Source organism: Melospiza melodia, chromosome 6, assembly GCF_035770615.1.
Source record: "Melospiza melodia melodia isolate bMelMel2 chromosome 6, bMelMel2.pri, whole genome shotgun sequence".
Classification (NCBI taxonomy): Eukaryota; Metazoa; Chordata; class Aves; order Passeriformes; family Passerellidae; genus Melospiza; species Melospiza melodia.
The window spans coordinates 7,356,007-7,367,504 of NC_086199.1; the positions used below are offsets into that span (position 1 = coordinate 7,356,007).

The 11,498-nt window shown below is 41.9% G+C and overlaps 1 protein-coding gene across 3 annotated transcripts in view; it reads right to left on the bottom strand.

Annotated features, from left to right (window-relative positions):
• Positions 1-323: 323 nt before the first annotated feature.
• Positions 324-11,498, bottom strand: part of ESR2 (estrogen receptor 2) — a 39,140-nt gene continuing 27,965 nt past the window's right edge. For all 3 annotated transcript variants that reach the window (XM_063159777.1, XM_063159775.1, XM_063159776.1), the window contains 4 exons: positions 9,149-9,287; positions 6,815-6,948; positions 4,355-4,529; positions 324-2,899 (listed from right to left, as the gene is read on the bottom strand). In XM_063159777.1, coding sequence (XP_063015847.1) covers positions 2,710-2,899; positions 4,355-4,529; positions 6,815-6,948; positions 9,149-9,287 — 638 coding nt within the window. In that variant the 3' untranslated portion in view covers positions 324-2,709. The remainder of the gene's footprint in view (positions 2,900-4,354; positions 4,530-6,814; positions 6,949-9,148; positions 9,288-11,498) is intronic.

Sequence of the window (11,498 nt, forward strand, 5' to 3'; positions counted from 1 at the left end):
AGGAAAGCAGTGGAGCAGCCCCTCCTCAGAGCCCCTGCAGGTCCTGACTCCCCTCATCCCCCCTGAGACTGGAACAGCCCCAGCATCCCAATGGAAGCACAGTGGGACAGCTCTGCTCCAGGCTGGAGGGACGGGGATGTGCACACCAGGAATGCACACCTGGGGCAGTCTGGGGGATCCAGACCTGAGACAAACCCAACATCTCTCTCAAGAGAGCCACCCTCCTGCAGCCACTGCCACACACCTCCCTGTGCTGTTGAAAGGAGCATTTTCCCCTCACCCCAGTATGAACACAGCTACATTAATCCAGACTCCACAGCTGGTGACTTCTGCCCATTTCAAAACATCGTTAGTAACTTTTAATAAAATCATGTTCAACAAGACAAAAAGTAGGTTAAAATCACATCATTTTCCCATTTGCACTGTACTAACAGCAACATAGATGAACACCACCACGTAGCACAAAACTGCAGCACATCCCTTTTACAGAGTCAGTCCACAGCACACTTTCATCTAGAAGATAATTTCATTATTTATACCCAGTCTTTCCCATTTTCTCTTCAAAAGGTTTGTTCCAAGATTGTACACAAATTTAGCACTTTTAAAGCAAAACAAACAAATCACTTAAACATTTCTTTGAAAAATGTATTAAACCAAAAGATTGCACAGGATAAGGAAAATCAGAGAAAGAGCAACACAACAGGCAATGAGGCCAGAACACAATCAAGCCCAAGAAATACCGAGACAGGTTTGTTTCACAGCAAAACATCTCTCAAAATGAAAGTACCAATAAATTCCAGACTGTACTCACATTTTTTCCCTTTTTTCATTGTAAATATTACACATCTTTAGAAGGACACAGCTATATTACAGTTTCTTAAAAACAATAAAAAGGCAGAGAGTAAAAATTTAGATCAGCAGCAGCATCTGGTATAGTTAGTACAAGATCAAAACAGACAATAGATGTGTAACTCACTGAAAACCTCCTATAAAAAATACTGTCCTTGGCTTTAAAAAACCACCAAGATTAATGGTTTGACTAATATTCAAAATATGCAAATGGCATACTAATCAAAGTCCCTAATGCAAAAGACTTAGGGGCTCAAAATAGACTTTTGGTGTGATCCCAATTCATTTCACCATAATGCCCAGAACATGCATGTGCTATATTTAAATGTTTCCATGTAGAGACAGTTACCAGAATGAATGATGCCACCCTGCTATCTCTGAGGTCATCAGCCAGGCCATTTAATCTGGTTTGTTTTTTTGTTTTTTTGGTTTTTTTTTTCTCAGTGCAGCTTAAACACATGCAGAAATCAGCACAAAATGGAAGTTTAAACCACTACATCTTCAGTGTAATTCAAACAAGTCATCACACCTGCAAAGCAAAGCAGTGCTTTACATTATCCCCATCTTTACCCTGTCTTTACATTTACCATTATCCCCGTCTTTACATTGTCTTCACATTTACCATTATCCCCATCTTTACACTGCCTTTACGTTCACCATTATCCCCATCTTTACCCTGTCTTTACCATTATCCCCATCTTTACACTGCCTTTACGTTTACCATTATCCCCATCCTCGCTCTTTGAGGGCTCCTATAAAGATATGAAGACCACAGCACAAGGTGCCATGCATGCTGAGAGCAAGCAAGCAGCAAACCTCAGGGCAGCAGACAAAAACAGATCCCCATCCATGTTCCCATCCAGTGCCTCACCCCCTGCAAGAGGTTTTGGGTGGGCAGGACGTAATTCCACACACCAGTCAAAGGGGTGGGAAGATTTTTTTTTTTTGTTTTCCTAGCTGGTTTCACAAGGCCTGATCAGCAGATCATATACAAATACAAACAGTTAATATTCACAGAGCAACTTCTTGTACCTAATTATCAGAATAGATTTAACATCATTAATAAATATATAAAACAACATGATAAACTCACAGACAAAACACATCTCAAAGGTCAGCATTGACTGAGATATTCAGACGATTTGGTCGTTGCTTAAAGCACTGAAGAATTATAAGCAGATAACAATGTGAGTGTTAAGAACAGGCTCACAAAATACAAACTTAAGATCAATTTAAACTTTCTGCAAAGGCTCTGAACTGACCCTAGAAGCTATTTCAAATGACCTTCAAACGAAGGCTCCTGCAGCCATTGCATATTTGAGAATAAGCTCCTTTACGCTGTCTGTATCTCGGCACTTTATCCAGACCAGCTGCAGAGCAGGCATTCCCCAGGGACCAGCACACAGAGGTAAACATCTGTCCCAAATGATGCTGTCCTACGTTTCACACCATCCCGTGCTGAAAGAGGACATTGTTCAGTCAGTTCTTAAAAGTCTTGCTCTGGGAGACAGAGACCAGCGTGCTCTCTCCAGGCTTCTCAGACCTGTCCCTTTACCTCTCCCTCTCAGTTGTGCCTCTGAGAAGGAGAGGCAGCAATCCCCTGTCCCACAGCGCTGTTCTGAGGCTTGATTTCATAAGGTGCTTTTGCAGAGTCTCAGAAAAGGCACTAGAGCAGTGCAGCTGTTGCAATGTCAGACACACAGACTGAGGCGAGCGCCCGCAGCCTCTCCCGAGACACCCACGCGCAAATCCAGAAGGGATGAGAGCCCACACCGGGTCACACTTCTGCAGCCCCATCACAGCAGCTCTGTTTTCCCCCCACAGCTCTCAAAAAGCCTCACATTTCCAGGCCTTGCACAATTACTGGGCTGCCCCATTCCTCAGGCTGTCTGCAGGCTCCATTTGCTCCAGTGGGCCAAACTCGGGGTGTGTGGCCAGGGACTTCCTCTGCCCCCGCAGGGTGTGAGCATTCAGCATCTCCAGCAGCAGGTCATACACTGGCACCACGTTCTTACACTTCATGCTCAGGAGATGCTCCATTCCCTTGTTACTGTGCAGGAGAACAGAAAATAACTCAGCAGTCTGGTGCCAACAGTGCAGAGAAGAAAAACATGCTCATGGTTTCAAGTGAGTCCCTTTTGTTAATTTGGATTTAAGAGGATTTAGCTGCTGTGGTCCCTGAGATCACTTACACTACCAACAGTCACAACATCCCAATACTTTAAGGCTGAATGTTCTGCTGTTTAGAGAAGCAGGTTTTGTTTTACACCACACAAATCCTTTCAGGAAATAATTCAGATGTATCAACACTATTGACATGAAAGGAAAACCTCTTGGATGCTGTAGAGGCCCCATACTGAAGCTTTATGCAAAACAGGGATTTACTACATGCAGTTTACTAAAGACTACCTACCTCTCCTACCTCACTGAGTAGGGAGCCCTAATTACCCAGTTAATTTCAAGCACTTTGTTTACTCTCTGCATGTCCAGTGAGAGGATCTTGCAGTGGCTGCAGACTTTAAAATAATCTCTCTGTTATGCAGTATCAGAGAGATTATTTTACAGAGATTACACACCTTGCTAGCTTGAGCACTCAGTGCTGTATCATGGTTTGGACTAAAAATGTCTATTGCCATTGCAGCCACACATCTCAAACTCACCCCCAGCCCACAAACTGACTGTTAAAAGCTGGATTTCAGCACCACCAGGTCCCTGCTGCTGCCTTTGCTCTCCCAGGGAAGTTTATTGCAAAGGTGGCCATCCCCTTCTCAGGGTCCCCACAGATGTGCCCAGCTCTGCTTTGTGTGCTCCAGCCTGGTCCCAGGACATCTTCCCTGGACACACAGTCCAAAGTCAAGCCATGAGACAGCTTAGTCAACAGCTGGCCTCTGGGTAATAATTTAAAATGACAAAGAGATTGAAAATCAAAACTTCTCTTTGCAGGATCCTCATTTCGGTCTGCGGTACCAGACGCAGAGATGGACCTCTCAAAGGAAATTCAGAAACTGGAGACACTTCCCATGGGAAAAGCAGGAGCCTGACATTGCTGTAGTATGAGCCATTTGGCAAAACTCTGTGGCTCCATGTAAAAGACAACAAATTTGGTTGGGAAAAACTTGGTCCCTAAAATCTCCTTTGCTCTACCAAAGCCCACACTGCAGATCAATTTTGGAAAAGATTTTCATTTTGAATGGAAGAGTTTTGATGGCTGGATGAAAGGCTCAATTTGTGTTATTGTTAAACATTTCAGACAGACACATAATGAATAATTTGATGTAACAAGGTTAAGACAGCATTTTCATATCATCATGTCTTTGAGTGCCAGCAAGCACTTGAGCTTACTGCCTATTTTGTTGTGCTGGGAAGGAAAGCCTCACAGTGGCAGAGGTGCAGAGCAGCACCAGGATTCCCTCAGGAGTGCTCTGGAGCTCGGCCACCTCTTTTTTTGCTGTAATGAGCAAACAGTGCCATAACCCAAGTGCTACACTCGCTCTGCAGACCGTACCTGGCGTGCCTGACGTGGGAGAGCAGCATCAGCAGATTGGCCAGGCGAGTGGTCTGCTGCTGAGAGGGGATGCCACTCTTGGCAATGACCCACACCAAAGCCTCTGTGACCACGTTGAGCAGGTGGTGCAGCTTCCTGTTGCTCTCAGGCTCCTCTGCTGACAAGGGGAACATGCCTAAACAGAGAAGAGGAGGAAATATTTGCTGCTAGTGAAGAAGGAAAAAAGCTGCGACTGTAGATTATTTTAATATATTTCAACAAAATTAGAGAAGATACATGCCCTGACACCCCACTCAAGACTGTACAAATGATGCTCTATATGCCACATCAAGCTTGAATTTGATGGCCCCATCATTTGCAAAGTGAGAGGTTCTTCCAAATCCTCCCTGGACTTGTTGCACATGGACCCTTCAGTCAGGTCATGAAGTGCTCTCCATTCTCCAGGGTTTTTTCCCTGTACCTTGTGGTTTTTTGTATTATTATGAACTATAATATTATGCTTGTTCTAATCCTTTCTTGTTGAAAAAAACCCTTTTTTCCTGAGTATATAATAGGGAGGAAGGAGAACATGTCAGTGACACTGGTCAGAGTAAGGAGAACATGTCAGTGACACTGCTCAGAGTGACCCACTGGTCATGGTCTCCCTTCAGATCACTAAGGGTGTCATAATAACAGCAAAGGTCTGTAGTGAGAAACCTTGGAAGTCAGCAAAACCAAAACAAAACAAAAAATAAAAAAAAAACCAAAAACCAAACAAAAAAACAAAAACACTACAAAAATACAGTTAAAAAAAAAAAAAAGAAGAAGAAAAGAAAAATAAGAGGTTTGGGGATATGGACAAGGAAAAAAATAAATCATCGCTAAGAGGGTCTGGAAACACACAATAACATTATTGATAAAGCAGAAGAGACCTGGGACAAGAGAAAGAAAAAAATCTCAACAGTCCCTCCAGAGATACCTATGGAAGAACAGAACTCCAAAGCACTTTGAAAATCAGGGGCAAATTCAAGGAGGGAGAGTAGAAGAAGAGAGTGGACTGATCTTTTGAGACATGAACTTTGAAGGAAATAAGGCTGATGAATGTGGAGTTTGGTTGGGGTTTTTTGGCTGGTTTTGGGAGTTCTATTTGTTTTGGGTTTTGTTTTTGTTTTTGGGGTTTTTTTTGTTTGGTTTTTTTTTTTTTTTTTTTTTTTGTATTGTTTTTTGTTGTTGTGGGTATTTTAGGGGGGAAAAAGAACAGCTTTTGTTGTCTGTTGAAATAGTGGTCTCCACAGAACCATAGAACCATCTAGGCTGGAAAAACCTTTAAGGTCAAGTCCAACCTTTGACCCAGCACTACCAAGGCCATCACTAAACCACATCCCCAGGTGACACATTTTAAATCCCTCCAGGGATGGAGACTCCACCACTTGCCTGGGCAACCTCTTCCAATGCCTGACCACCCCTTGGCGAAGAAATTGTTCCTAACATCCAACCTAAACCACTCCTGGTGCAGCTTGAAGCCATTTCCTCTCATCATCATCATCATGGCTTTCCAACCACTGTTCCCCCAGCCTGTGTCACTGCAGGAGGATTTTGTGGCCAAAGTGCAGGACCCAGCACTTGGTTCTCGTGCTGTTGGTCCTGACCCATCAATCCAGCCTGCCCTGATCCCTCTGCAGAGCCTTCCTCCCCTCCAGCAGATCAACACTCCAACTCAAACAAGGGGCAGACAAGTGGGATTGCAGCTGGACTGCTCCCCTTCAGTACTGGACTAAGAATTATGCAGCAGCTTCTTGCTGAAAGCACCAGATGTAAATAGCTTAGCTGCTGTTTTGTTGTGGAATTTTGTTCTTTGTCAATATTGACTATGAAATGTTCTGGGGAAAAAAGTAATTTTTACAGCAGGCTACCCTAAACTAGCAAAACCACACCTGGTGTGAGAGGCTGCAAAGCAAAGCTCCTGTCCTGAAACTCACCCTGCAGAACTGCTGAGTACTTCCAAGCATTTCTAACAACTCATCACCATTAAATAGGAACATTAAATAGGAACATTTAAGCCCCATTCATCATCACTCAGTTGAGTAACTAGTAGTACTAGAATTAAGAATTAAGGACAGATTTGTAGGACTGTATAGTAACTTCACATATGACAAGGATCCACAAAGATAGGACCAAAATTTCCCATCCAAAAGGACAGATTCACAACCAGAGCCATGATCTCCATCTTGTGAGAAACTATCAGAACTTGGGGTCTTTCATGCAGAACAGGACATAGCCCCTAAATACAGCAAATTTTACAGCTTAGAAGTTTCCTGAGCAAAAATCTTTACAATCTATCAGAGACAAGTCCTTTCCTATTATTCTCTTCCAGCAGTTTTTTATCATTTGACATTTTGGGTTTTTTGAGGCTGGTTTCTCAGCCACCCTCAGAATGAAAGGTGCGGTTTTGGTGAGTATTAGAGGCAGGCACATACTCACTGGAATTGAGGAGGATCATTGCCTTGACACACAGATACTCCTTGTGCTGCAGCTTCAGCTCTCGGAACCTCGAGGTCATGGCCAGGAGCATGTCAAAGATCTCCAAAATCCCCTCTACACATTTCCCCTCATCCCTATGGAAACACATTCAACACGTTACCAAAAAAAGGAGAATTAAGGAACTGGCTCAGACAGATCAAAGTCAAAGCATGAAGGAGGCTGCAGAAGGCCCATCTTATCTCATCTTTTGGAGGATTTAAATGGCTCTGTCATGAAATCTGAATTGAAAATTACACTGGTGTGAAAGGTCAGCATTTACAAGAAACTGATTTTCTCAATAAAGTGCAAGCAGGATTGGCCATAAGTGTGATCATATTTCTGTGTCCTCTCAGCATGTATAATTCTGGATAATCAGTCTGAAATCCTGTACTGCAGGGCACAATACCACCTTGAATAATTTTCCAGATTTGTTTCATAAGGAGTTACCCACAACCAATAACATAATATGTGTACAAAATGGAGGCCTCGAGACTTGGTAAAAGAAGAAGGGTTCCCAAAATAAGCTGCTTGGAATAACAAGACCTTTTTAAAGAATAAAACAACTCTTGTCCCTATCTCCTGGCACTATTTTCTGGGGAGGTATTGAAAGTTATTTGGGGTTTTGGTGGTTTTGTGGTTTGGATATTTTTATATCTGCAAATATTTACAGATTGCAACTTTCCCCATCTTGGACATGAGAAGTGGTCTTATTTTCAGATCTGAAAAACACCCCAAACAAGTCATTCCTATTTGTTTAAAATTCAGCAGTGGCAAATCTCAAGCTACTGCAGTTGCTGTTTCAGTTTTTTTGTTAGTTTTGTTTTATATGTACTGGACTAAAAAAATTGATTAAGCTCTACAACAGCAGTATTCAAAGGGAGGCTCCTTATCCTCTTTGTCACAGGAGATTTTTTTTCTCTGTAACATTTTTAAGACAAGACAGATTTAAACACAGCAGTGCAGGAGAATGAAATAAATTTACTGGATCCCAAGAAAAAGGTGCTGAGCCTTCGGGCTGGAGGCAGGAACATGCAGGTTACACCACCTGGGGCAGCAGGTTCTGCCTGCAAAAAGTATTTTTTATTGCCCAGTTTCCTGTGTTCCTCATAGCAAAGAATATTGAGCTTTTATTAAGGGAATGAGATGATTATTAAGGTCCCTTCCAAGCCAAACCATTCTGGGATTCTAAGTTCAGCTTAGAACTTATCCTCTGTAAGATAAAAACAGTCAAGTTACAGACCAGGTTCATATAAGGATGCCCTGAATACAATTACAGCATGCCCAGACTGTAACTTGTAAGCTCCCACTCTGCCATGTCTTGAGGAAATGAAGAAATGCATCAAATATTCTTAATCTATTCAGCACATATTAACTCTTGAGCAATTAAATGTATTGTACATTTTCATCAGTTTCTGGTCATTGCACTGAACAGTGCAGCATGTCCTTGCATTGAATTTTATATGAGCAAATAATATTTATTTCCTCTGTTTTATAATTTTTTTCTTGTTAACTTATTTTGCCTATTGTATCTACAATGATAATTATTGATTGCAAGTCACAGAACTGGTGCAAATCTGAATTTCCCCAGGTTGAAAAGATATTTTAAAACTACCTAAGAGAGTAGATTGCTTCAAAAAGTTTTTACCAATGTGAAGCACAGGTCAAATCTTTCTAAGGTTCTGTAAAAAAACATCCTTACTAATCCATATTCTTCCTTCCTGGTACATGATGCTATGGAGAAATAATCTTTAAACTTGAAAACATTCTGCTGGAGCTTGAAAAAATATTCTTAGTATCCAACAGCAATCCCTCTCAGCTAGTGCTCCAATGTTCACTATTACAGCTAACTATGAAATCTGCTGTAGTGGCAGGAACAAAACAGGCATGAAACCTATTTAAAATAATTAAAATATTGCCTGACACTGCATCTTCTTTTTAATGAGGGATGTAGGGACAAATGGACAATGTAGTAGTAGTGTCTTGTGTTGCTGTATTGACATTCAGCATATGAGACCTGGAACAAAGGGATCAAAACCACCAAAAGATGGGAAAAAATTACGAGAAACTTCACACTCAGTGCTAGAGGAGTTCAGGAATTTGCAAGTTCAACAATGCTTTTAAAGCTTAGCATTCCTTAACCCCTGTAAGGATGTGGAACTTCAGGACATGATTGTTACAAGCACAAGTAAATTATATTGTTAGGTGAAGTATTAATAACATCTGCCATGTTTAATCCTCTTCCCCACCTTTAACCATGCTATTTTGCAGTGTTCTCAATAAATTTATTCCTCTTACCTGTCTAATACAAGGTCTGGTGCAAAAATCAGTTTCCCAGGATGGTCGATGGATCTCCACATCAAACCAATCATCAGAACTTCCATCCAGCAGCTCTCCAAGAGCCTCACTTGGTCATAGAGGCTGAGATCAATGAAGCCTAAAGTGATGCAAATAGCATAAAATAACTTGTTAAATGTCTGTTTTAATAAAGAAAAATGAGTATATGAGAAACAAAAAAAAGCCAGAAAGACCTATGGGTTGTGAAGATAAGGGAGCACTGACATCCACAGTGGCAGGCTGCCACTTCAAACAGGAACCAAAATATTTGCAATTATCATCATCTACAAAATATCTGGAATAAAGCAGAGTGGTGTTTTAGTGCAATTAGCCCCATACACCTGGTGAAACTCAAATGACTGCAGAGTCACCTGCTTTATGTTCTTGTCCTAAAGGAGGAGAGATGCTAGAAGAAATACTGTGAGGGTGAGGCCCTGGCACAGGTTGCCCAGAGAAGCTGTGGCTGCCCCATCCCTGGAAATGTTCAGGCTGGATGGGGCTCTGAGCAGCCTGGGATAGGGGAAGGTGCCCCTGCACATGGCAGGGAGTTGAAACAAGGTGATCTTTGAGGTCCCTTCATTCCATGATTCCATGATTCATTTCTCCCCAGAACTTTTAGCAAGGCCTCAGATAACTCTGCAGCACAGCCAGAGGGCAGAGACAGTCACAGCCCACCTTTTCTCTTCCCCTGGGAAAAACAAAAAAACAAACAAAAAAAAAAAGACTGTGGAAAAATAATGCTTAGAAGTCAAAAGACAAAATAGGAGAAATAAAATTCATACGCTCCAAACCAAAAGATCAGAAGTGTAAATTATCAAAACATGGGTGGGAAAACAGACTAGAGGAAAACACAGATATGAGGAAGAGCTGCTCAGTGATCAAAAACAAGATCAGGCCACACTTTTCAAAGCTGAGCTTCTTTAGCTTGGGCCTTTGGCAAAGGTGCTCCATTTTCAGATGAGCTGCCATCTCTGACACTGCTTGGTGACAAATCCAGGCACAGCCTGGCCATGGCAGATTGGTTTCCTGAAGTTCTTCCTGGCTGTCTGAGGTGTTAAAACACACACAGGACATTTGGGCTGCCAAAGAATCTCTCTGTCAGTAATTTATACAAATGCTCCGTGCATTTTAATCTTATTACAGGACTCAGCTGGAGGACAGTCAGTGACAGCCAGGGCTGACATGAACTGGGCAATGCTCACTTTTATCATCACTGAATGTGCTGCTTTCCAGAGCTGGGGCAGCCTTGCCTCTGGTTTCATAGCAGGGATAAACAGGAGCCAGGAGTGGTGCCTTCCCTCCTGGGTTCCACTGTCACAGAATTTACTGCAGAACACACAGCCAACAACAGATTATCTGCCGCACACACTCATCATTTAAAACTGCATTTAGGGAAATATTCATGGAAGTGTGAAACGGTTCAGAAACTGACAGTGCCAGTTTCCTGGGAAACAACAGCCCAAAGACATTTCAGAGTCTATTTAAATAAACATTTACACTGCCATGTACTGATTTCTCTAGCACAAACAAGGAATTATCAGGTTTAAAGACTCTCTCAGTTGAGTGATGTCAGACCAAGTCCCAGGGTTCAATCTCCAGGTTCTTGAAGATCCAGATTTATCACAGGTGTCATCTGCTAAATTCACATTATCAGTGGCAGCAGCAGGAGCTGTGGCCATTGAGCACAGCTGTTAGAAGGACTCTAATTCTCTTTTTCCTAACAAATCTCATGCTCCAAAGGTGCAGGACAGCCACCACAGCTTTCACTGCAGCCTCAGGAGCCCCATTTTATTTCCTCCAGACTACATTAACCTAATAATTTTTCTCTGGTTGTATTAGACATCCTTTAGATTGTGGGCTCTATTTCTTATAATTTAATTATAGATTGCTAAGACAGAGAAGAAAAAAAAAACCTTTCGCTGGATGTGTAAAACCTAGGAAAAGACACAGTGCTCTGGTCAGCAACACACTGGGCTGCATAATGAACCCAAATTTCGATATTGTGACAACATCTTATTGATCTGCAATACAGCTTCAGCAATGAACCATGTAAACTCTTTTAGACTAGGTCAGCAAAGCAAAAGGCAATTACAGAAGCTGTGTTCTGCTGCCTGACAACTGAGAATTAAAATACTTGGAATTCAGAAGGAAAAAAATCCAGATGTCAGCTTCTATTTGAGTGAGCAACAAACAAATAAACTCTATTAGGCTGAAAGTCCAGAACAAAAATACAGCCACAGAGTAAAATTCATAACAAAAGAGTGTCATTAAATATTAAACACTAAAAACCCACAAAATACGAACATGCTTT